Raw genomic sequence first — 27,170 nt, 5'->3', positions numbered from 1 at the left:
TGCTTAGAATTAATATTCTTGGTTTTTAATTGGGTGAATCCAATTATCAGTTTGCATTTTTAGGGATTCTGATTAAGAACCCAAAGACCTCAAACTGAGTCTTGAATTTCAATTGATACATGCCAAGAAATTTTAATTCTGAATTTCAACCACTGGATCCTAAGAAGTGATTTTCAAGCATTTTACACTTGTTCCCATCCCGACATATATATAGTTTGCTTATTTAGCTTGCATTCTTCATTCATAAATAGTAAAACTTAAGAACCAAATTATACTTAATTTAAAATATCGAGGGATTAATTTTCAGTATAAGATATATTTTTTATAAATTAACTAAAGTCTATAATAAGATTAAACGTACTTTGACCATGATTTTAATCACATTTAGAGATGAGAGAATAGAGTTTTTTAGTCCACTTATTTAGTGAGATAATAAAACAAGAGCTTATTTAAGAGTGAGTTGAGACTCACGTATGGATAATAAGTCAAATTGACGCCGTAACATGGAAACCTTAAAAGCATAAAAAAGAAATTGAACAAGTTGAATGTTAAAAGTAGTGGTGACTCCAGAAGATTTTTAATTTCCACTTATTTGCTTCGATTGTTTGTGTTTCTTTAAAGCGTAATTAATAAAATATTGAATGGGATTATTTTAAAACAAAATTAAATTTGAATATCTATTACGAATTTTATGGTTTTAGTTCTTTAAAAATCAACCTGATAGTTAAACAACTTCAAGTGAACATTCAAACTATCATCTATGTTTTATTTTTTACTTCTCTACCATTTGGAGAGTCTTGTTTCCTTTATTTTCTTATAGAGAGACATGATTTATTTGTATTTTTCTTTTTCAATATTTTATAGAAAGACAAAATCCCTAATGAAAATTAAAATTGATCAGATGATGATAACATGGAAGCTTTCAAAGATCTAAAAAATGAAATGAATTTTAACAAATAAATAATTCATTTATAACTTATAAAGGGCGCATTCTCTCACTCAACTGAAATATTTCTAATAACATATTTTAAACCAAATTCTCTTTATTAAATATAATAAGTCACATTTAAGTTTGAAATAGAACAAAAAATAAGATGGTAAGAAAAAGAAATCAAACCTTCATAATATAATTATTATCAAAGGGTTTGAGGATTTATAATATATTTAATTATAATTCAAATTGTTGGACATATACAGAAACAAAGTTTAATAACATAACTCACTTAAAACAAAAACAAAAGTTAATTGCTTATTTCTTCAATTTGTTGAAGATTTTTCTTATAAATTATCATACACAAAACATGATTGGGTATTTTGAGATCAACCTTTGTAATTTTGTGGGTACTTAAGTCGTACCAAACTAGTGCACCGTCGTGTGTTTGAAAGAGTATATAACCCATATTCCTTGCTCCAATAGGTCTTGTAATGCAAGGTGAGGATCCAAGAGTGAAGAGTTTAGTCCATGTTTCTTTCTTACCAAGTTCAGTCAAAATTGATATATAAAATGTAGTGTTATATCCATAAGTCGACATCAAAGCAATTGACCCATTTAAGAGAAACAAGTACCACCGCATATAACCTCTATTAAAATTATCACATATGTCTAAAGGTATGTCTAAAGGTGTGGGAGTTGTATAATATGTCTCATTCCTCATGTCAAATGACACCAAGCATGGATCCCAGGAGCGATCACCATCAATTCGACATAACCAATGACACATTCCGTCAAAGTAAAATTTACCATCAACTCCATACTCAATTCCATACACTGCAGGAGTGATATCAATTTTAAGTTTTCTCCAAGAGTTACTTCTTATGCTATAAATCTCAAATAAGTGTGTGTAATCCCATTTATTGTAACCATATTCCGGTATAACTTCTTCAGGTTGCACACTTCTAATCACCTTATAATCATCTTGAATGCCATCATAACCAAAACCCAAACATCTCACTCTAACACAGGCATCAAGTGGTAAATACTCAACTGGACTATGAGGAATGACCTTTAATTCACCAGTAGTTGGATTCCATAAATATACAGAGTGGTTCTGATGGATGAAAAAGCAAAGAATTCCATTAACACTAGAAGAACCCAAAAAATTCAATTCAGGAAAACAACCCTTTAGTGGATTTGGCCAGTTTAATTTGTCGACGTTTTGAAACCTCTCACCAGAAAGTAAAAAGAAGGAGGGCTTATGATTAGTTTCTGTGTCAATTTCTTTGAGACATAGAATGATAGATGTATCATCATAGAAGGAATTATGATTAGATATGAAATTAGTATGAAAGAGATCTACGAAAAGTGAATTTTCAAACAAGAGGGCCCATGATTTACATAGGCTTCCAAATCTCTTAAGAGATTTCAAAGGAAGTTTGACAAGAATCAAGAATGTCAGATCATCAGGTAAGTGATTATGACACTTTTGGGCCACAGACGTGTTCTCCATCTCTTGTTTATGCCAAAAGTTAATGACTTGCCAATGATCTTTGGTGTTCTCACTCCAAAGGTAAATGGGATGGGTAATGAGTTGGCAATGTTTGTTAACAAGATTCTTGATGGTGGCCTCTTCCAAGTACTCCAACTAATAAAGAAAAAAAAATTAAGTGAACAAAGGAAATAACATGAAAAATAGGGATAAGTTAATTTGTTTACCTGATCATCCTTTAGGAAAAGAGTGATTTTGGTTCCCCTTGGGACATGTTGGGCATTAATATCCTTGGTAACAATAAATGAGCCATCGGGTTGAGATTCCCAAATATATTGTCTGAGGTCATTATACTTAGAGGTGATATTAACCTTTTCAGCAACCAAAAAAGAAGAGTAGAAGCCAACATCCAAATTATGGATCAAATCTAAAATAGAACATGCACTTAATCAACACAAAAAACTACAATTAAACAACATGTAATGCGAATGAAAATAGATCAAATCTAACGTAGAGTGGAAGCCAACACACACAAAATTACAATTAATCAACATGAAATGCGAACGAAAATGGAACATTGTCACCAACATACCATCCTTGGTCATGCCAATACCATTATCGATGACCAAAAGTGTTTTGTTTTCCTTTTGAGGGACCAATCTAATAAACAATTCATCATGTAAATTGTTCATGCCCGTGAGCCTCTCAAATCGACTTTTATCCAAAGCCTATAAAGGCATACATTGATTAATAACAATTTCAAAAAAGAAATGTACAAATATAAAATCAAATTTTAAGAAACAACATACATTACAAGCATTGTTGATAAGTTCGCAAAGGAAGATTTCTTTGTTTGAATAGAAAGTTCTTTTCATAAGGTTGAATATCTCGCTCATGTCTCCCTCCGAAACTAATGTCTGAACATTCTCCATTGCAATTGTTTTGTAATGATAAAAAATTAATTTGAAACAAAATTACTAATAACCTTCTTTTATATTCATTAACACATTCGCTAAGTATAACCACTTAATACGGTATCATCTTTAATATTTACTTCTAATTAATTAATTTTAAAATAATTATTTACTTCTAATTAATTAATTTAGCAGATGGTGGTACGTCCCTTGAAGAAGTGCTGGAAGAAGAAAATTTGGATGAAGCTAATCTGGTGGAGGTAGAAGTAAAGGCCGAGCCTTAGAGCGCTCGGTAGATCAGTTTGTAAATGTTTAGTTTATTTTTAGACGTTCGGTATAGGTTTTGTTAAAACCGTTCGTTATTTAGCGCTCGTTGTTTTGAGCTGTTTATTGGAGCTCTGCCACATTAAGCCGTTCGGCTTTTGAGCTTGGTTAATTGTAAAGACTGCTTATTTACTGTTAATTGTAATTAATTTTAAATTATGGTAATTACTATATTTTGGGATGTTACATTAGTGGTATCAGAGCAGTTTTGTTCTCTTAAGGACACTGTAGGGTTATGAGTGCACTGTGTTTGTGCTGTGTGCTTATTGTATGTTTAATGAGTTATTATTGTTTTAACTCTTGGACATAACTAACGCTCGTTTTTCTCTGTATCCAGAAAACCAATGGCACCTAGATTGCCTCCCCCTCCTCAACCGAATGAACCTGATGCTTCCAACAACTCTAGATTGTTGGAGAGCGTCATTGAGAGACTCCAACAACAAAATACCACTCTCATGGAACAAAACGCCACCCTGATGCAGCAAAACCAAGCTGTTATGCAGAGTCTGGAGGCCTCTCGTGCAAATTCTGAAACCACGCAGAGGCAGTTGATGGAGATACTTGCAGCAACCAGAGGTACGCTTGGAGCATCCTCTTCAAACGCTGCTCAACCGACTGCAGAGTGGAGTTTGGAGAGCTTCCTGCAGCATCACCCAGCTAAGTTCAGTGGGAAGTGCCTCCCTGATGAGGCTGATCAGTGGCTGGGAGACATAGAGAAGATCTTCAACGCCAAACGATGTCCAGATGCAAACAGATTGGCGTACGCTGAATATCTATTGACTGGAGAGGCGAGCCACTGGTGGGCGAGCGCAAGAGCTCTCCTGATGGACGCTCAGATTCCTATCACTTGGGAGGTGTTTAGGAGAAAGTTTTATGAAGAATATTTTCCGGATAGCGTCCGGTTTGCAAAGGAGGTGGAATTTCTTCAGTTGGTCCAAGGAGGGATGTCTATTTCTGAATATACGAACAAGTTCAAACACTTGGTTCGTTTCAACACGATGGCAACAAATGAGGAGTGGCAGTGCCGTAAGTTTGAAAACGGACTGCGGAGTGACTTGAAGGTTTTGATCTCCAGCTTGTGTATACGGACGTTTCCTGCCATGGTTGAGAGGGCCAAGGTTTTAGAGAAGAACATGACAGAAGCGGAGAAGCACAAGAAGCAACAACAAGTGAGTAGAGGACCTATAGTTTCCAGGGGCAATGTTACTCCAAGAAGAGCCCCGTACGCTCGTCCAAACCAGCCATCTAATGCGAGCGGTTCTCAAGCCTTAGTTCCTGCTGGACGAGCTGGACAGTATGGGAATGTTACGTGTTTCCAGTGTGGAGGACCACACTACCGTTCGTCCTGTCCTCAACTGGTGGGAGTGAAGTACTGTAATCGTTGTGGCGAAACGGACATTTGGAAAATGAGTGTAACATGGGTGGACGGGCAATGATGAGGCCACCAAACGCTGGCAGGAATCAGCCTAGAGGAGGACGAGCTCAAGCAGCTGGACGCGTGTATGCTATTACTGGTGCAGAGGCAGCTAGTTCAGGTACACTCATCATCAGTACATGCCTTGTGTTTGGTACATCTTGCTGCGTGTTATTTGATTCGGGAGCAACGCATTCCTTCATCTCGAAGGCGTGCGTTTGCAAACTGGGATTAGAAGTGAGTGAGATGCCATTTGATCTGGTGGTGTCAACACCAGCGGCTGGAGAAGTTAGGACGTCCACTATGTGCGTCAAATGTTCCATAGAAGTGGAGGGGCGTAAATTTAAAGTGAATCTCATCTGCTTACCTCTTCAAGGTTTGGAGGTGATTTTGGGGATGGATTGGTTGGCTACCAATCGCATCCTTATAGATTGCGGTAGGAAGGAATTGATTTTTCCGGATGAAGAGGAGGTAGTGTTATCAGTAACGCTCGGCCAACTTAAAGAAGATATTGTGGAAGGCGCCAGCTGTTTTCTCATCATGACGCACGACGACAGTGGAGTTGGGAATGCGGATGAAGGACGATCGTCCAAGGTAGTGGACGAATTCCCCGATGTTTTTCCAGAGGAAATACCTGGGTTGCCTCCTACTCGGGAAGTTGAATTCACCATCGATTTGGTGACGACAGCCGCACCTATCTCAGTTCAACCATACCGGATGACGCCTGCAGAGTTGGTTGAACTTAAAAAGCAGATTGAAGAGTTGATGGAGAAGCAGTTTATTAGACCGAGCGTATCATCGTGGGGAGCGCCCGTGCTTTTAGTGAAAAAGAAGGATGGCAGCTCAAGGTTGTGTATAGACTACAGACAGTTAAACAAGCTGACCATCAAGAACAAATACCCATTGCCGAGGATAGATGACTTGCTAGATCAACTGCATGGAGCTGCAGTATTTTCAAAGATTGATTTGAGATCCGGATATCATCAAATCAGAGTTAAGGAGGATGATATTCATAAGACAGCGTTCAGGTCTCGGTATGGGCATTATGAATACGTGGTGATGCCGTTTGGAGTGACGAACGCTCCAGCCGTGTTCATGGAGTATATGAATCGCATCTTCAGGCCTTATTTGGATAAGTTTGTAGTCGTCTTCATAGATGATATTCTCATCTATTCCAAGACAGAAGACGAGCACGAGGAACATCTTAGACTTGTACTTGGAGTATTACGTGAGAAGGAATTATATGCGAAGTTGTCCAAATGCGAATTCTGGATGAAGGAAATTCTGTTTTTGGGGCATGTGGTGTCGGCTGGAGGCATCGCAGTAGACCCAGCAAAAGTGCGAGCGGTACTGGAATGGGAGAGTCCGCGTTCGGTTACGGAGGTGCGTAGCTTTGTTGGACTTGCGGGCTACTACAGACGCTTCATAGAGGGATTCGCTAAGATAGTAGCTCCGCTTACCAAATTGACCAGGAAAGATCAACCGTTCGCGTGGACTGACTTGTGTGAGGAACGTTTCCAGGAGCTGAAAGTGAAACTGACGAGCGCTCCAGTTTTAACCATTCCAGACACGTCCAAGCCCTTTGAAGTGTACTGCGACGCGTCTCATCAAGGATTGGGCTGTGTGTTGATGCAAGAAAGACGAGCGGTAGCTTACGCGTCTCGTCAATTGAAGATTCATGAACGCAACTATCCAACGCACGACCTAGAATTGGCAGCGGTCGTCTTTGCATTGAAGATTTGGAGGCATTATCTATACGGATCAACATTCCAAGTTTTCAGTGACCACAAGAGCCTCAAGTATTTGTTTGATCAGAAGGAGCTGAATATGAGGCAAAGACGTTGGTTAGAGTTCTTGAAAGACTATGAATTCGAGTTGTTCTATCATCCGGGGAAGGCCAATGTAGTGGCGGACGCCCTAAGCAGGAAATCAGTGCACGTATCGTTAATGATGGTGAAGGAGCTGCACTTAGTGGAGAGTTTCAGAGATCTAAGATTACAGTTTGAGTTGGAGCCTGGCAGCATCAAATGTTGTAATCTTAGAATATCAAGCAATGTATTTGATCGCATCTAGATGAAGCAGCGCGAGGATGAGGAGCTGGTGAAGATCTTTAGCGCGCTCGGTTCAGATAAAGCCAAGGAATTCAATGCAGGGACGGACGGCCTATTACGTTACATGGATAGGACGTGCGTTCCTAATGATGGCGAGCTGAAGCGGATCATATTGGAAGAGGCGCATCATAGTCGTCTTAGCATACACCCCGGTATGACTAAGATGTACCAAGATCTTAGACGCTCGTTCTGGTGGCCTGGAATGAAGAGTGATGTCGCTCGTTTTGTGGCATCCTGCTTAACGTGTCAACGTGCTAAGGCCGAACACCAACGACCAGGTGGATTGCTTCAGCAATTGGAGATTCCTGAATGGAAGTGGGACAGCATTTCCATGGACTTTGTAACTCATCTACCACGAACGGTTAGGAATCATGATTCAATTTGGGTGATCGTGGATAGATTGACTAAGAGCGCCCACTTCTTGGCCGTGAACCTGAAGATGTCAATGACAAATTTGGCTAAGTTGTACATCAGGGAGATCGTTCGTCTGCATGGGGTGCCTTCAAGCATAGTTTCTGACCGAGACACGAGATTCACATCTCGGTTTTGGCAATCCTTACAAGGCGAGTTGGGAAGCAAGCTGCAGATGAGTTCAGCTTATCATCCGCAAACGGACGGCCAGTCTGAACGTACCATCCAAACCTTAGAAGACTTGCTGAGGACGTGCGTCCTAGACCACTTAGGCGCATGGGATGAAGTACTGCCGCTTGTGGAATTCACGTATAACAACAGCTTTCAAGCTAGTATTGGGATGGCGCCGTTTGAAGCTCTCTATGGGAGGAAATGCCGAACGCCACTTTGCTGGTTTCAAGAGGGAGAGAACGTGCTAACTGGACCTGAACTCATCCAGCAAACGACTGACAAAGTGAAGTTAATCCAAGAAAGGTTGAAGACGTCCCTGAGCAGACAGAAATCATATGCGGATAGAAGAAGAAGACCCTTGGAGTTTGCTGCAGGAGACCATGTATTTTTGAGGCTGAATCCAATCACTGGAGTGGGAAGAGTTGTTCGTCCAAAGAAGTTATCTCCAAAGTTCATAGGACCGTATCAGATTTTGAAGAAGATAGGACCAGTAGCCTACGAACTTGCCTTGCCTCCTCAACTCTCAAATCTTCATCCTGTTTTCCACGTATCTCAACTCCGAAAATACATTGCTAATCCTTCTCATGTGTTGGAGTTGGAGGACATCCAGTTGTTGCCAGACCGAACGCTGGAGTTACAGCCAGTACGTATTGAAGACGTTCGCACCAAGCTACACAAGAGAAAGGACGTTCGATTAGTGAAGGTGGTGTGGGATGCCAAGACTGGAGATTCAACGTGGGAAGTGGAGAGTGCAATGAGGGACTTGTATCCGCACTTATTCACGGGTAAGTTCTAAATTTTCGAGGACGAAAATTTTTGTAGTTAGGGAGAATGTGAAACCCTGAATAATTAGTAGTAATAATTCTCTGACACATCACCACTAATACACTCACCACGTCACTGCTACGGGTAATTAAAAACCCACTTCCAACTCTGATTTTCACCTCTGCCGTGCACGGAAAGCTGAGCCACAATCATTTCTCTGCAACATTAAAAACGCACCACTCTTTGCATGCAAGCACGCCACGTGTTGCGGTAGAGGCTTCTAAATCAGAGATGGGTGTGCAGGTGTCAGGCTGGGACACGTTCGTTCAAACGAACGGGAGTTTAACAAAACCAGATTTTTCTGAAAACTCTCTCACCTGCATCACTCATCTTCTTCCTCACGAAACACACCCATTCATATTCTCCAACTTCTCTCTAGAACTCCCAAGCTTCTCTCTACTATAACTCCTCATTTTCTTCTCCAAATTCCATTTCAGAACCATAGGAACGTCCCCGGAGACGCGGACGTTAGTTTGAACCGAACAGAATTTGATTCTAAGCTGGTAAGTTCTTTCCTCTAGTAGTTCGTCCATTAAGGTTTCATTCTAAACCATGTCTTCAGTTCATGCATGGACTGTTTCTGAACCATCTGTGATTTTGGTGTTTAGATCAAGTGGTTAGATATAGTAGAAGGAACTTAAGTGGCTGTTGCGTATAAAAGAGCTGTAGTGGAACGTGTGGAAGTTATATTTTAGGGCGTACACTGCTATCCAGGTAAGGGAAGCTTATATGTTTAATTTATACTTGCATGTTGTGTAATCTGGATTGCATGTATGAAAAGTATGAAGTTTGAGCTGTTATGGACGTTTACTGATATCTGGTATGAATTCTGGTTTTGATTGATCTGTCATGAACGAGCACTGACTGTATGTATGAAATACGTTGTGGATTTTGATTGAAATGCATGTTGATTTGATTACGTATGAATGGAGTATGGTTATTGTATAGTTGGAATGATTAAAATGATGAGATCTATATGACGATGATATTTAAGGTGAATTAAATCTGGAATGAAAGTTATAAAGTTTATAAATTTGAAATCTGGAAGAATTTTCTAAGATTGAGATATCTGAAATTTTATTCATCCCCTTTGAAAAATGACGCTCGTCACTGTACGGTCTTAAACCGTTCGGTTTTTCCTTAAAATAACTTAGAATGGAATCCTTTCATTTGGAAAGAATTCTGCTCGAGAACGAGCGTCCCCATTTGAGTGAACGAGCGTTCGCCTTTGAGAGCGTTCGGCCTTATGTCGAGCGTCCGCCTTGGATAGCGTTCGACCTTATGTCGAGCGTTCGCCTTGGATAGCGTTCGACCTTATGTCGAGCGTTCGCCTTTGATAGCGTTCGGCCTTATGTCGAGCGTTCGTCTTTAATAGCGTTCGGTCTTATGTCGAACGTTCGTCTTAAACGGCGCACGGTATTCTACCAAGCGTTCGTCCGAAATAGCGCTCGGCCTTATAACGAGCGTCAATTCTAAATCGCGCAAGGTCCCATATCAAGCGCTCGTACAAATTGAATCATTATTTGATAAGATAGCGTTCGTATTAAAGTATTAGACATTCATTCTCCGTACGTTCGTTAAATTTCTGGCCCTAGTTTTCATTATGCATCCATCTTCAAATATGATTCTAAGTATTCTTGACACTCCATTGTGTATTAAATCTGGTTCATGTTTTTATCACAAATATTGTCTAAGTACCAGTACACTTCAAGTCGAGTCAGTTCATCTAACGGGCCAAATAGAAAATTACGTTTGTTGTATATTTCCCTGAGTATCCAGTAACTTTATTTGGACGTTCGTCTTACTTATTCAATGGATTGAGCGTTCGTCATTTTTGACTCCTGAATCTAATGATGTAAAAGATGATGGAATATGATAAATTAAAGTGTGAACACTATGAGAACTGAATTTATGATGTTGGATTTTGGACGAGCGTTCCAGGGAGGAACGTCTCATATATATATATATATATATTGAAAGATTGAATTGGTAAAGTATGACTGTGGATAGCTAATGCTGGCTTGGTCCATCCTGATATTCCGTGATACTCATCTTCACGTAGAAGGGAGTAGTCATGTGTGGGAATGGCAGGAGGTTCTATTCCTTAGGGGTACTTTGGATAGAGCTAACCTCGAGTGGCAGCTGTTGAGGGTTTCCCAGTTACTACATCACTCGGGTGCAAGGACGCCTGTAGCTACACGGTTCATACAGTCCGGACGGTCGTCTATTATTCTTATAAATTACTATGTTACATTATGTTGAATTGTATGTTGTGCGTGTGCATTGAAATGTTGAATGTGTATGTGGAATGTATGAATTAAATATTATAAGCTTACCCTTTCGTTTTCCTGGTGTTGTCAATTGTCCATGTACGTTCGTCCTGTCTTGCAATGATCATCCGTTGTGGATGTGAGCAGATGGTGGTACGTCCCTTGAAGAAGTGCTGGAAGAAGAAAATTTGGATGAAGCTAATCTGGTGGAGGTAGAAGTAAAGGCCGAGCCTTAGAGCGCTCGGTAGATCAGTTTGTAAATGTTTAGTTTATTTTTAGACGTTCGGCATAGGTTTTGTTAAAACCGTTCGTTATTTAGCGCTCGTTGTTTTGAGCTGTTTATTGGAGCTCTGCCACATTAAGCCGTTCGGCTTTTGAGCTTGGTTAATTGTAAAGACTGCTTATTTACTGTTAATTGTAATTAATTTTAAATTATGGTAATTACTATATTTTGGGATGTTACATTAGTGGTATCAGAGCAGTTTTGTTCTCTTAAGGACACTGTAGGGTTATGAGTGCACTGTGTTTGTGCTGTGTGCTTATTGTATGTTTAATGAGTTATTATTGTTTTAACTCTTGGACATAACTAACGCTCGTTTTTCTCTGTATCCAGAAAACCAATGGCACCTAGATTGCCTCCCCCTCCTCAACCGAATGAACCTGATGCTTCCAACAACTCTAGATTGTTGGAGAGCGTCATTGAGAGACTCCAACAACAAAATACCACTCTCATGGAACAAAACGCCACCCTGATGCAGCAAAACCAAGCTGCTATGCAGAGTCTGGAGGCCTCTCGTGCAAATTCTGAAACCACGCAGAGGCAGTTGATGGAGATACTTGCAGCAACCAGAGGTACGCTTGGAGCATCCTCTTCAAACGCTGCTCAACCGACTGCAGAGTGGAGTTTGGAGAGCTTCCTGCAGCATCACCCAGCTAAGTTCAGTGGGAAGTGCCTCCCTGATGAGGCTGATCAGTGGCTGGGAGACATAGAGAAGATCTTCAACGCCAAACGATGTCCAGATGCAAACAGATTGGCGTACGCTGAATATCTATTGACTGGAGAGGCGAGCCACTGGTGGGCGAGCGCAAGAGCTCTCCTGATGGACGCTCAGATTCCTATCACTTGGGAGGTGTTTAGGAGAAAGTTTTATGAAGAATATTTTCCGGATAGCGTCCGGTTTGCAAAGGAGGTGGAATTTCTTCAGTTGGTCCAAGGAGGGATGTCTATTTCTGAATATACGAACAAGTTCAAACACTTGGTTCGTTTCAACACGATGGCAACAAATGAGGAGTGGCAGTGCCGTAAGTTTGAAAACGGACTGCGGAGTGACTTGAAGGTTTTGATCTCCAGCTTGTGTATACGGACGTTTCCTGCCATGGTTGAGAGGGCCAAGGTTTTAGAGAAGAACATGACAGAAGCGGAGAAGCACAAGAAGCAACAACAAGTGAGTAGAGGACCTATAGTTTCCAGGGGCAATGTTACTCCAAGAAGAGCCCCGTACGCTCGTCCAAACCAGCCATCTAATGCGAGCGGTTCTCAAGCCTTAGTTCCTGTTGGACGAGCTGGACAGTATGGGAATGTTACGTGTTTCCAGTGTGGAGGACCACACTACCGTTCGTCCTGTCCTCAACTGGTGGGAGTGAAGTACTGTAATCGTTGTGGCGAAACGGACATTTGGAAAATGAGTGTAACATGGGTGGACGGGCAATGATGAGGCCACCAAACGCTGGCAGGAATCAGCCTAGAGGAGGACGAGCCCAAGCAGCTGGACGCGTGTATGCTATTACTGGTGCAGAGGCAGCTAGTTCAGGTACACTCATCATCAGTACATGCCTTGTGTTTGGTACATCTTGCTGCGTGTTATTTGATTCGGGAGCAACGCATTCCTTCATCTCGAAGGCGTGCGTTTGCAAACTGGGATTAGAAGTGAGTGAGATGCCATTTGATCTGGTGGTGTCAACACCAGCGGCTGGAGAAGTTAGGACGTCCACTATGTGCGTCAAATGTTCCATAGAAGTGGAGGGGCGTAAATTTAAAGTGAATCTCATCTGCTTACCTCTTCAAGGTTTGGAGGTGATTTTGGGGATGGATTGGTTGGCTACCAATCGCATCCTTATAGATTGCGGTAGGAAGGAATTGATTTTTCCGGATGAAGAGGAGGTAGTGTTATCAGTAACGCTCGGCCAACTTAAAGAAGATATTGTGGAAGGCGCCAGCTGTTTTCTCATCATGACGCACGACGACAGTGGAGTTGGGAATGCGGATGAAGGACGATCGTCCAAGGTAGTGGACGAATTCCCCGATGTTTTTCCAGAGGAAATACCTGGGTTGCCTCCTACTCGGGAAGTTGAATTCACCATCGATTTGGTGACGACAGCCGCACCTATCTCAGTTCAACCATACCGGATGGCGCCTGCAGAGTTGGTTGAACTTAAAAAGCAGATTGAAGAGTTGATGGAGAAGCAGTTTATTAGACCGAGCGTATCATCGTGGGGAGCGCCCGTGCTTTTAGTGAAAAAGAAGGATGGCAGCTCAAGGTTGTGTATAGACTACAGACAGTTAAACAAGCTGACCATCAAGAACAAATACCCATTGCCGAGGATAGATGACTGATAACAGTTGAAAAACTGTTATTTTCATGCTTAAAATTTATACTAAAAGCAACCTTTAGACTTAGAAACTAGCTTGAAATCAATGCTTTTATCTATATTTTCAGAAATAAGAGAGCTGGACAGGTTTATGCTTGATTTGAGTGTTTTTGTGCAGGTTTTAAGGTGAATTTAGTGAAAAGAGTGAAGAAGGAGAGAAGTGACATTAGAAAAGACAAGAAAGAATGCAAAAAGAGAAGACGAAGGCACCGCTCAGCGGTAATTTACCGCTGAGCGGCACTCAAGGAGTCACGTTGGAACCGCTGAGGGGCAAAATGGCCGCTGAGGGGAAGAAAGAAGACGCGCAACCACCGCTGAGCGGTAAATACCGCTGAGCGGCACTTTTTGGGCTTGGGCTTTTGTAATCTTTTGTAACTCTAGATTAGTATATAAGGGCTTGCACGTCCTAGGGTTAAGTATCTTTGGCAGAACGAAGCAAACACTCTCTCTTCCACCCCTTTGAATGAGGATCTTGGATGCTCAGGCTACCTCTTCACCTTTATTGGGTTTATTCTTTCATTCTTTCATTATTGTTCATCTAGGTTCACCATGAATATGGTGAACTAAACCTTGTATGTTTGTTGGGGAATCAATGTAATCTCTTGAAACTCTCATATATGGAATTTATGCTTGCATCTTAATCTAAGACTTATGCTTTCTTTCATCATTAGTTAGGGTTTTTCCTCTTTGCTCAATGCTTGCATTGTTTAACTCATTCTATTGCATGATTATTGGTTTTGTCGATACGGACACGTACGGGGAAGTCTAGATCCGGGGAATTTCTCCCAATATTATACTGACAATATTATATTGGTTGTCGTTAAGCTCCTGCACTCATGAACTAATCATTAGGAATGCTAGGAATTGTATGAACTATTTGATTAGGGAGAAGCCATCTAGAATGGTACTTTAGAGAGTGGCATTAACAATGATGATTTGAATGTTGAATTCCTAAAATGTATGAGAGTGGATGAGATGAAATTGACCCCCAACAACATATTCATTCATATAATCCATTGAAAGTGTTTATCTTTTGTCTTTGCCATTGATCAATTCATGCATACATGTTTAGTTTTCGTCTTGCATAATATAATCCAATTATTTCGTTTGTAAGTCTTAGCTAATCAACAAACCACACAACTAAACTAGGCTGTGAGTCCTTTGGGAAGAACGATACTTGGTCTTACCAAGTTTATTACTTGAACGATTCGGTCATACTTGCCGATTGTGAAACAAGTTTGTGACATCATATTTTGGTGCTTACAAATTTGTCCATCAATGACTTGCTAGATCAACTGCATGGAGCTGCAGTATTTTCAAAGATTGATTTGAGATCCGGATATCATCAAATCAGAGTTAAGGAGGATGATATTCATAAGACAGCGTTCAGGTCTCGGTATGGGCATTATGAATACGTGGTGATGCCGTTTGGAGTGACGAACGCTCCAGCCGTGTTCATGGAGTATATGAATCGCATCTTCAGGCCTTATTTGGATAAGTTTGTAGTCGTCTTCATAGATGATATTCTCATCTATTCCAAGACAGAAGACGAGCACGAGGAACATCTTAGACTTGTACTTGGAGTATTACGTGAGAAGGAATTATATGCGAAGTTGTCCAAATGCGAATTCTGGATGAAGGAAATTCTGTTTTTGGGGCATGTGGTGTCGGCTGGAGGCATCGCAGTAGACCCAGCAAAAGTGCGAGCGGTACTGGAATGGGAGAGTCCGCGTTCGGTTACGGAGGTGCGTAGCTTTGTTGGACTTGCGGGCTACTACAGACGCTTCATAGAGGGATTCGCTAAGATAGTAGCTCCGCTTACCAAATTGACCAGGAAAGATCAACCGTTCGCGTGGACTGACTTGTGTGAGGAACGTTTCCAGGAGCTGAAAGTGAAACTGACGAACGCTCCAGTTTTAATCATTCCAGACACGTCCAAGCCCTTTGAAGTGTACTGCGACGCGTCTCATCAAGGATTGGGCTGTGTGTTGATGCAAGAAAGACGAGCAGTAGCTTACGCGTCTCGTCAATTGAAGATTCATGAACGCAACTATCCAACGCACGACCTGGAATTGGCAGCGGTCGTCTTTGCATTGAAGATTTGGAGGCATTATCTATACGGATCAACATTCCAAGTTTTCAGTGACCACAAGAGCCTCAAGTATTTGTTTGATCAGAAGGAGCTGAATATGAGGCAAAGACGTTGGTTAGAGTTCTTGAAAGACTATGAATTCGAGTTGTTCTATCATCCGGGGAAGGCCAATGTAGTGGCGGACGCCCTAAGCAGGAAATCAGTGCACGTATCGTTAATGATGGTGAAGGAGCTGCACTTAGTGGAGAGTTTCAGAGATCTAAGATTACAGTTTGAGTTGGAGCCTGGCAGCATCAAATGCTGTAATCTTAGAATATCAAGCAATGTATTTGATCGCATCTAGATGAAGCAGCGCGAGGATGAGGAGCTGGTGAAGATCTTTAGCGCGCTCGGTTCAGATAAAGCCAAGGAATTCAATGCAGGGACGGACGGCCTATTACGTTACATGGATAGGACGTGCGTTCCTAATGATGGCGAGCTGAAGCGGATCATATTGGAAGAGGCGCATCATAGTCGTCTTAGCATACACCCCGGTATGACTAAGATGTACCAAGATCTTAGACGCTCGTTCTGGTGGCCTGGAATGAAGAGTGATGTCGCTCGTTTTGTGGCATCCTGCTTAACGTGTCAACGTGCTAAGGCCGAACACCAACGACCAGGTGGATTGCTTCAGCAATTGGAGATTCCTGAATGGAAGTGGGACAGCATTTCCATGGACTTTGTAACTCATCTACCACGAACGGTTAGGAATCATGATTCAATTTGGGTGATCGTGGATAGATTGACTAAGAGCGCCCACTTCTTGGCCGTGAACCTGAAGATGTCAATGACAAATTTGGCTAAGTTGTACATCAGGGAGATCGTTCGTCTGCATGGGGTGCCTTCAAGCATAGTTTCTGACCGAGACACGAGATTCACATCTCGGTTTTGGCAATCCTTACAAGGCGAGTTGGGAAGCAAGCTGCAGATGAGTTCAGCTTATCATCCGCAAACGGACGGCCAGTCTGAACGTACCATCCAAACCTTAGAAGACTTGCTGAGGACGTGCGTCCTAGACCACTTAGGCGCATGGGATGAAGTACTGCCGCTTGTGGAATTCACGTATAACAACAGCTTTCAAGCTAGTATTGGGATGGCGCCGTTTGAAGCTCTCTATGGGAGGAAATGCCGAACGCCACTTTGCTGGTTTCAAGAGGGAGAGAACGTGCTAACTGGACCTGAACTCATCCAGCAAACGACTGACAAAGTGAAGTTAATCCAAGAAAGGTTGAAGACGTCCCTGAGCAGACAGAAATCATATGCGGATAGAAGAAGAAGACCCTTGGAGTTTGCTGCAGGAGACCATGTATTTTTGAGGCTGAATCCAATCACTGGAGTGGGAAGAGTTGTTCGTCCAAAGAAGTTATCTCCAAAGTTCATAGGACCGTATCAGATTTTGAAGAAGATAGGACCAGTAGCCTACGAACTTGCCTTGCCTCCTCAACTCTCAAATCTTCATCCTGTTTTCCACGTATCTCAACTCCGAAAATACATTGCTAATCCTTCTCATGTGTTGGAGTTGGAGGACATCCAGTTGTTGCCAGACCGAACGCTGGAGTTACAGCCAGTACGTATTGAAGACGTTCGCACCAAGCTACACAAGAGAAAGGACGTTCGATTAGTGAAGGTGGTGTGGGATGCCAAGACTGGAGATTCAACGTGGGAAGTGGAGAGTGCAATGAGGGACTTGTATCCGCACTTATTCACGGGTAAGTTCTAAATTTTCGAGGACGAAAATTTTTGTAGTTAGGGAGAATGTGAAACCCTGAATAATTAGTAGTAATAATTCTCTGACACATCACCACTAATACACTCACCACGTCACTGCTACGGGTAATTAAAAACCCACTTCCAACTCTGATTTTCACCTCTGCCGTGCACGGAAAGCTGAGCCACAATCATTTCTCTGCAACATTAAAAACGCACCACTCTTTGCATGCAAGCACGCCACGTGTTGCGGTAGAGGCTTCTAAATCAGAGATGGGTGTGCAGGTGTCAGGCTGGGACACGTTCGTTCAAACGAACGGGAGTTTAACAAAACCAGATTTTTCTGAAAACTCTCTCACCTGCATCACTCATCTTCTTCCTCACGAAACACACCCATTCATATTCTCCAACTTCTCTCTAGAACTCCCAAGCTTCTCTCTACTATAACTCCTCATTTTCTTCTCCAAATTCCATTTCAGAACCATAGGAACGTCCCCGGAGACGCGGACGTTAGTTTGAACCGAACAGAATTTGATTCTAAGCTGGTAAGTTCTTTCCTCTAGTAGTTCGTCCATTAAGGTTTCATTCTAAACCATGTCTTCAGTTCATGCATGGACTGTTTCTGAACCATCTGTGATTTTGGTGTTTAGATCAAGTGGTTAGATATAGTAGAAGGAACTTAAGTGGCTGTTGCGTATAAAAGAGCTGTAGTGGAACATGTGGAAGTTATATTTTAGGGCGTACACTGCTATCCAGGTAAGGGAAGCTTATATGTTTAATTTATACTTGCATGTTGTGTAATCTGGATTGCATGTATGAAAAGTATGAAGTTTGAGCTGTTATGGACGTTTACTGATATCTGGTATGAATTCTGGTTTTGATTGATCTGTCATGAACGAGCACTGACTGTATGTATGAAATACGTTGTGGATTTTGATTGAAATGCATGTTGATTTGATTACGTATGAATGGAGTATGGTTATTGTATAGTTGGAATGATTAAAATGATGAGATCTATATGACGATGATATTTAAGGTGAATTAAATCTGGAATGAAAGTTATAAAGTTTATAAATTTGAAATCTGGAAGAATTTTCTAAGATTGAGATATCTGAAATTTTATTCATCCCCTTTGAAAAATGACGCTCGTCACTGTACGGTCTTAAACCGTTCGGTTTTTCCTTAAAATAACTTAGAATGGAATCCTTTCATTTGGAAAGAATTCTGCTCGAGAACGAGCGTCCCCATTTGAGTGAACGAGCGTTCGCCTTTGAGAGCGTTCGGCCTTATGTCGAGCGTCCGCCTTGGATAGCGTTCGACCTTATGTCGAGCGTTCGCCTTGGATAGCGTTCGACCTTATGTCGAGCGTTCGCCTTTGATAGCGTTCGGCCTTATGTCGAGCGTTCGTCTTTAATAGCGTTCGGTCTTATGTCGAACGTTCGTCTTAAACGGCGCACGGTATTCTACCAAGCGTTCGTCCGAAATAGCGCTCGGCCTTATAACGAGCGTCAATTCTAAATCGCGCAAGGTCCCATATCAAGCGCTCGTACAAATTGAATCATTATTTGATAAGATAGCGTTCGTATTAAAGTATTAGACATTCATTCTCCGTACGTTCGTTAAATTTCTGGCCCTAGTTTTCATTATGCATCCATCTTCAAATATGATTCTAAGTATTCTTGACACTCCATTGTGTATTAAATCTGGTTCATGTTTTTATCACAAATATTGTCTAAGTACCAGTACACTTCAAGTCGAGTCAGTTCATCTAACGGGCCAAATAGAAAATTACGTTTGTTGTATATTTCCCTGAGTATCCAGTAACTTTATTTGGACGTTCGTCTTACTTATTCAATGGATTGAGCGTTCGTCATTTTTGACTCCTGAATCTAATGATGTAAAAGATGATGGAATATGATAAATTAAAGTGTGAACACTATGAGAACTGAATTTATGATGTTGGATTTTGGACGAGCGTTCCAGGGAGGAACGTCTCATATATATATATATATATATTGAAAGATTGAATTGGTAAAGTATGACTGTGGATAGCTAATGCTGGCTTGGTCCATCCTGATATTCCGTGATACTCATCTTCACGTAGAAGGGAGTAGTCATGTGTGGGAATGGCAGGAGGTTCTATTCCTTAGGGGTACTTTGGATAGAGCTAACCTCGAGTGGCAGCTGTTGAGGGTTTCCCAGTTACTACATCACTCGGGTGCAAGGACGCCTGTAGCTACACGGTTCATACAGTCCGGACGGTCGTCTATTATTCTTATAAATTACTATGTTACATTATGTTGAATTGTATGTTGTGCGTGTGCATTGAAATGTTGAATGTGTATGTGGAATGTATGAATTAAATATTATAAGCTTACCCTTTCGTTTTCCTGGTGTTGTCAATTGTCCATGTACGTTCGTCCTGTCTTGCAATGATCATCCGTTGTGGATGTGAGCAGATGGTGGTACGTCCCTTGAAGAAGTGCTGGAAGAAGAAAATTTGGATGAAGCTAATCTGGTGGAGGTAGAAGTAAAGGCCGAGCTTTAGAGCGCTCGGTAGATCAGTTTGTAAATGTTTAGTTTATTTTTAGACGTTCGGTATAGGTTTTGTTAAAACCGTTCGTTATTTAGCGCTCGTTGTTTTGAGCTGTTTATTGGAGCTCTGCCACATTAAGCCGTTCGGCTTTTGAGCTTGGTTAATTGTAAAGACTGCTTATTTACTGTTAATTGTAATTAATTCTAAATTATGGTAATTACTATATTTTGGGATGTTACAGATATGTCCACTAATTATAATAAAGAAATATAAGTTGAAACTGTTTATAATTTAAAATGAAATTAATAATATATAATATTAAATATAAATATTAAGAAAAATAGGGAGAAAAATATTGTTGATAGTCTTTTTTATTTTGATGCAAATTATAGTAAAATATTTTAGATTAAAATTTGATTTTGTGTGATTAATGTATTACAAAATTCCACTTTCGTTCCTAGTGCATTTTCGTCTTTCGTTTTACCTCTGCTGTTTCATTTTCGTGGTGATGTTTTGTTTTTGTGGTGCTGTTTCGTTTTCCGTAATCAATGAATCAATTTCAATTTATGTTCTTCTCTGTTTGCAATTCTTATTTAATGGAAAGCTTAATTTTCTTGGGTTGATAATCAAGAAGATTGCATTGTTCTACGAGATTATTGCTCCAAATTTGTGATTTTTCTGCTCTGACCTTGTTGCTTGATTAATCTTTTAATTATGACATACTTAATGGTTTAATTGGTGTTTAATCTTGTTTACTTGATTAACTTGTGTTGTGCATAATCGATTAAACTAGTGACCAACTTATCTTTAAATTTTAAATGATAAAGAGTCGACCAAGTTCAATAAGTTGGACAATAGATTTGCAAAAACACAATTTGACTTATGCCTTAATTTAAAATATCCAGGGATTAATTTTCAGTTTAGGATATTTTAAAGACTCGTATTATTATAATTTTTTTTTATAAATTAATTAAAATCTTGGATTAAACATGACCATAAATCCACTTTTAGAGGAAGTTTGAAAGACTAGAGTTTTTTAGTCTAGTGAGATAATAAAACAGGAGCTTATTTAGGAGTAAAGTAAAATTGAAGCCCTATCGGGAAACCTTAAAAAGAATTAATCTAACTCTTAAAAGCATTAAAAAGAAATTGAACAAGTTGAATGGTGAAAGTAGTGGTGACTCCAGAAGATTTTTAATTTTCACTTATTTGCTTCCATTTGTTTGTGTTTCTTTCAATAGTAATTAATAAAATATTGAAAGGGATTTAATTGTTGAAGTGTATTGTATGTTTTACTTTACTGTATTAATATGTTAAATCAATAAAAGCCGATTATTGTATCAAATTGATTCACATTTAATATCGGAAGATATATTTTCTTGTATAGTTACATTATTTTAAAACAAAACTATATTTGAATATCTATTATTAATTAAAATCAACCAAATTTGTCATAAGAAATAATACAATTTACTCGAAGATAAAATGGAAGATAAAATGGAAGATAAAGGAATAGATTATAGATTTGTGTCTTCTTAGTAACAAAAACTATCAAGTAATATTTGTAAAAGAAAAAAGAAATTGATTATTTTCATTATTTTTAATAATAATTTTTGGTTTCTAGGACAAATAACTTTAAATACATAAAATAGTACAATTATAAAATTATTTTACTTCAATAAACAAAGAAAAATGGGTGTTTCAAGATTTCAATATCTTTTTCTAAAAAAAAATTAGCATGTAGTGATTGTATATATTATTACGAATTTTATGGTTTTAGATCTTTAAAAATCAACGTGTTAAACAACTTGAAGTGAATATTCAAAGTATCATTTATGTTTTTCTTACTTTTCTACCATTTGGAGAGTCTTGTTTTCTTTATTTTCTTACAGAGACATGATTTATTTGTATTTTTTTTTTAATTTTTTTTATAGAAAGACAAAATCCCTAATGAAAATTAAAATTGATCATATGATGATGACCTGAAGCTTTCAAAGAGTCTAAAAGATGAAATGAATTTTAATAAATATATAATTCATTTATAACTTATAAAGGGCGCATCTCTCAATTGAAATATTTCAGATAACATATTTTAAACCATATTTTATAAATCAATATGAGATCTAAATAATAATTCAAGTCAATGCTTTCACACATGGACTCATCTTACTTTGATCTAATACTTGATTATATATATGGAAACACAAATAAGTTACCATATCAATGATAATTTTATACTTTCATCACATACTAATTCATTTTTACAAAATTGCATAACAATATATTAACAGTACAACAGTTTTGAAATTTTTTTTAAATAAGAATATAAAATAAGATAAGTAATTGATTATTATACTAATATATTTTAAGACATACATATATGCTTCTTTATTCTAGACAGATCTATAAACCAAATTCTCTTTATTTCATATAATAAATCACATTTAAATTTGAAATAGAACCAAAATAAGATTTTAAGAAAAAGAGATCAAACCCTCAAAATATAATTATTACCGAAGGGTTTGACAATTTATAATATATTTAATTATAATTCAAAATCATTGGACATATACAAGAAAAATGTTTAATAACAATTCATAAGTCACTTAAAATAAAGTTAATTCTTCATTCCTTCCATTTGTTGAAGGGTTTTCTTATAAATTATCATACACAAGAGATAATCGGGTACTTTGAGATCAATCTTTGTAATTTTGTGGATACTTAAGTCATACCAAACTAGTGCACCATCGTGTGTTTGAAAGAGTATATTACCCATATTCTTTGCTCCAATAGGTCTTGTAATACAAGGTGAGGATCCAAGAGTGGTGAGTTTATTCCATGTTTCTTTCTTACCAAGTTCAGTCAAAATTGATATATAAAATGTAATGTTATATCCATAAGTTGACATCAAAGCAATTGACCCATTTAAGAGAAACAAGTACCACCCACTAGTAAAAAATCGGGTTTTTACAGCGCACATTATGCCACGGTTCAACGAAAACCGCAGCATAATGGTACGCGGTGGCAGTTTTGTAAATAAAACAAACATATATGCCGCGGTTCTACTCCAAACCGCGGCATATACTCCAGTCAACCATTGCCTTTGACGCCACGTATGAATAAAAAATTAAATAACAGAGTATATGCCGCGGTTCTCTGGACAACCGCGGCATATACCCTGCCAATTTATTGCAGGTGCTGACTGGGTCAGAGAATTTGAAAAGTTACAGGGGGTATATGCCGCGGTTCTCTGGGGAACCGCGGCATATACCCCCTGTAACGTCTCAACTTCTCTGCCAGTCAGAGAATTTCAGAAGTTACAGGGGGTATATGCCGCGGTTCCCCAGAGAACCGCGACATATACCCCCTGTAACTTTTCAAATTCTCCAGAAGGCAGTTGGGGAGACAGTTGTGTTGAGCACGTTACAGGGGTATATGCCGCGGTTCTACGAGCAACCGCGGCATATTCTCCTATCTGAAATTAATTTAATTTGTATTTGAAATATTTCGAGGTATATACCGCGGTTGCCCGCTGAACCGCGGCATATAGTTTGAAAATAATTTCAAAAATGTCATTTCTGATAATTTTTTAAATTAGTATATGCCGCAGTTGGGGGTTAAACCGCGGCATATACCCCTTTTATACCGCGGTTAAGTAGTGAACCGCGGTAGATTCCCCCGTTCAGAGTTAAAAAACAAAACGTTGGAACAGTGTCGTCTTCCTCGCGGGTTCTCACTGTTTTCGCGTTTTCTCTTCTCCTCCGACAGCCATCATCTCAGGTACGTGTTTTTGCACCGTTTAAACTTGAAATTATTCGGTCCTTTCTCATTTGTGACGCATTTGAAACAGTTTTAGCCGATCAAAATCGTTTCAAAACGAGTCATTCCATCTTTGCTGCGATTTGGTTTTTTTTGCACCAAGCGTTTTCGCAGTTCCTCTTCCAGGTATTTATGTCCTTTTGCATTCTTAACGTGATTTCTTCATTAGTTTTTGCATAATGCTATAGTTTTGATAATGTATGAAGTTTCTATAGTTTTGGTAATGTATGGTATAATTTTTGCTTTAATTTTGATAATGCATGAAATTGTTATAGTTTTGGTAATGTATGGAATGGTTTTTGCTATAGTTTTGGTAATGTGTGTTGTAGTTCTTGTATTATTTATAAACCTTAAAATATTATTTATGTAATATTTAGGAATATGGATCGAAATTGGATTAATTTACCACGTATTAGTGCTGAGTACGAGAGAGGTGTAGAGGAATTTATACAATTTGTGCAACGTAATGAGGGGAGAACTGATGATGAAGTGAAGTTTAGATGTCCTTGTGTGAACTGTTTGAATAGGAGAAAGTTGAACGCAACTCAAATTAGAGAACATCTTATATGTGATGGTTTTCTAAGATGCTATACAACATGGATCTGGCACGGCGAAGAAATGGATTTTCCCACTGACTCTCAAAGTGTAAATGTTACTGATTCCACCATGAAAGAAGATCGACCGGATGAAGACAAATTGGAGGACATGATCCGCGATGTTGGAGCAGAAAATTTTGCCAAAGCTCATGTGTATGAGACGATGTCGACTGATGCAGAAACACCTTTGTATGTCGGTTCAACTAAGTTCACACGTTTACCAGCGGTGTTAAGGCTCATGAATTTGAAGGCGAGCAATGGATGGACTGATAAGAGTTTTACAGAACTGTTGACGTTGTTGAATGAAATGTTGCCAGATGGAAATACACTGCCCACTCGTAATTATGATGCGAAGAAAATTCTTTGTCCAATGGGTATGGAGTATAAAAGGATACATGCTTGTCCCAATGACTGCATTTTGTATAGGAAAGAGTTTGAATTTTTGACAAAGTGTCCAAAATGTGGCTTATCACGATACAAGTCAAAAAACAATAGTGAAGATAATGGTCAGATAGGAAAAAATGGATCTGCTTTGAAAGTAGTTTGGTACCTTCCAATAGTGCCCAGACTTAAGCGTTTGTTTGCGAATCCCAAAGATGCTAAAAATCTTAGATGGCATGCAGATGAGAGAAAAATTGACGGGCTGCTTCGTCATCCAGCTGATTCAAAGCAATGGAAAAATATTGATCGACAATTCCCCGAATTTGGTAAAGAGTGTAGAAATCTTAGGCTTGGTTTAGCCACTGATGGAATGAACCCATTTGGTAATCTGAGTACCAATCACAGTTGTTGGCCAGTTATATTGATAATTTACAACTTATCTCCTGCATTGTGCATGAAGAGGAAGTACATGATGTTGTCTATGATGATATCTGGTCCAAAGCAGCCTGAAAATGACATAGATGTTTATCTAAGCCCACTAGTTGAAGACTTGAAGGTTTTGTGGGTTGATGGGGTTGAAATATTTGATGCATTCGCTTCAGAGACTTTTATGATGCGTGCAATGTTATTTTGCACCATTAATGACTTTCCTGCTTATGGTAATTTGTCAGGATACAGTGTCAAGGGTCATAAAGCGTGTCCTATATGTGAAGAAAACACTGCAGCTCATCAATTGAAACAAGGAAGAAAGACGGTGTATCTGCGTCATCGGAGATTTCTAAAACGTAATCATCCATATCGAAGGTTAAAAAAAGCATTCAATGGAGATCAAGAGAGGGACGAAGCACCAAATCCACTTACTGGCCTTCAAGTTCTTGAAAAAGTTAATAAAATACATCATGTATTTGGGAAAACATCGAAGAAGTCATCTGTAACGACCCCTTGGAAGAAGAAATCAATATTCTTTGATCTTCCATATTGGTCAAAGTTAGATGTTCGACATTGCATAGATGTGATGCATGTAGAAAAGAATGTGTGTGATAGCTTGATTGGTACATTACTCAACATTCAGGGAAAGACAAAAGATGGAGTGAATGCTCGTTTGGATTTGGTTGACATGAATATCCGAGAAGAGTTGGCACCCAAGGAGATTGGTAAACGTACTTATTTGCCCCCTGCATGTTACACAATGTCTAGACAAGAGAAGATAAGTTTTTGTGTATGTTTAAAGAGTATCAAAGTACCACAAGGATACTCTTCAAATATGAAGAGTTTAGTGTCAATGCAGGACTTAAAGCTTGTTGGCATGAAGTCTCACGATTGTCACGTCTTAATGCAACAGTTGTTACCGGTGGCTATTCGTGGAATTTTGCCCAAAAATGTTAGGCACACCATAAACAGGTTGTGTTCATTTTTCTCGTCAATATGTAGTAAAGCCATCGATCCTACAAAGTTAGATGAACTTCAAGGCGAGATTGTTATCATCTTGTGTCAACTAGAGATGTTTTTCCCTCCATCTTTTTTTGACATCATGGTACATTTACTTGTTCATTTGGTTAGAGAAATCAAGTTGTGCGGACCGGTATACTTAAGATGGATGTATCCTATTGAGCGTTATATGAAGATTTTGAAAGGGTACGTTAAAAATCCATATCGTCCTGAAGGTTCGATGATTGAAAGGTATATTGCTGAAGAAAGTATCGAGTTTTGTTCAGATTACATGACATCAACGAATCCAATAGGAGTTCCTCGCACAGCATGGTTGAATAAATTTTCTACAAGTAAAAGCATCCGAGGTGTCAATGTGGTGACAAAAGATCGCGAAGAATTGTTGCAAGCGCATCTTTATATATTGAACAACACAGATGAGGTGATCCCTTTTTTGGAAGCACACAAAGCCATTGTTAAGAATAAAAATCCAAGACAATCAGAGAAATGGCAATTGATGGAGCATAACAAAACATTTATGTCTTGGTTCAAATCTGAAATTGACAAAGAGCCACATTCTTCTGAAACTTTATTGTGGCTTGCAAATGGTTTGAAGTTTGATGTCGTGTGTTGTACAGGTTATGAAGTCAATAATTGCACATTCTATACGAAGACTTTGGATGATAAAAGCACAGTACAAAATAGTGGAGTCAGTTTAGAAGCTGAGTCACTTCAATTTTCCACATCAAAAGATCAATCTCTTGTACTTGGATCAATGAGATATTATGGTATAATAGAAGAGATATGGGAGGTTGATTACACCAAGTTTTCTGTTCCATTGTTCAAGTGTAAGTGGTTTGACAATAAGAGTGGTGTGAAAATAGATGACTCGGGTATGACACTGGTTGATTTTCGCAAGGTGGGTTATCGAGACGAACCGTTTATCATGGTACATCAAGCATCTCAAGTTTTTTATGTCAAAGATCCTGCGTCTGACCATTGGTATGTTGCTCTTCAAGGCAAAAAACAAATTGAAGTTAACGAAGACAATCTGATT

The 27,170-nt window shown here is 39.2% G+C and overlaps 3 protein-coding genes across 3 annotated transcripts; 2 read left to right on the top strand and 1 right to left on the bottom strand.

Moving 5' to 3' along the window:
• Nucleotides 1-712: 712 nt before the first annotated feature.
• On the bottom strand, nt 713-2,447 carry LOC128193685 (F-box/kelch-repeat protein At3g23880-like). Its single transcript, XM_052867755.1, has 2 exons — nt 1,580-2,447; nt 713-717 (listed from the first exon to the last, which is right to left on the bottom strand). Exons 1-2 carry the CDS (start codon nt 2,445-2,447, stop codon nt 713-715), a joined length of 873 nt encoding a protein of 290 aa, XP_052723715.1.
• A 1,561-nt stretch (nt 2,448-4,008) lies between these two features.
• LOC128193684 (uncharacterized) lies at nt 4,009-5,100 on the top strand. Its single transcript, XM_052867754.1, has one exon. The coding sequence runs from the start codon at nt 4,009-4,011 to the stop codon at nt 5,098-5,100; it is 1,092 nt and encodes a 363-aa protein (XP_052723714.1).
• Nucleotides 5,101-11,486: 6,386 nt separating this feature from the next.
• Nucleotides 11,487-12,578, top strand: LOC128193683 (uncharacterized). The gene has a single exon (XM_052867753.1). The coding sequence runs from the start codon at nt 11,487-11,489 to the stop codon at nt 12,576-12,578; it is 1,092 nt and encodes a 363-aa protein (XP_052723713.1).
• Nucleotides 12,579-27,170: the final 14,592 nt, after the last annotated feature.

This window comes from Vigna angularis, chromosome 8 (genome assembly GCF_016808095.1).
Source record: "Vigna angularis cultivar LongXiaoDou No.4 chromosome 8, ASM1680809v1, whole genome shotgun sequence".
Classification (NCBI taxonomy): Eukaryota; Viridiplantae; Streptophyta; class Magnoliopsida; order Fabales; family Fabaceae; genus Vigna; species Vigna angularis.
This window is presented reverse-complemented; position numbering and strand designations above follow the sequence as displayed.

Excerpts from the sequence above, each read along its gene's own strand:
- LOC128193685 (XM_052867755.1), bottom strand. The coding sequence starts at position 2,447 with ATGGAGAACACGTCTGTGGCCCAAAAGTGTCATAATCACTTACCTGAT.
- LOC128193684 (XM_052867754.1), top strand. The coding sequence starts at position 4,009 with ATGGCACCTAGATTGCCTCCCCCTCCTCAACCGAATGAACCTGATGCT.
- LOC128193683 (XM_052867753.1), top strand. The coding sequence starts at position 11,487 with ATGGCACCTAGATTGCCTCCCCCTCCTCAACCGAATGAACCTGATGCT.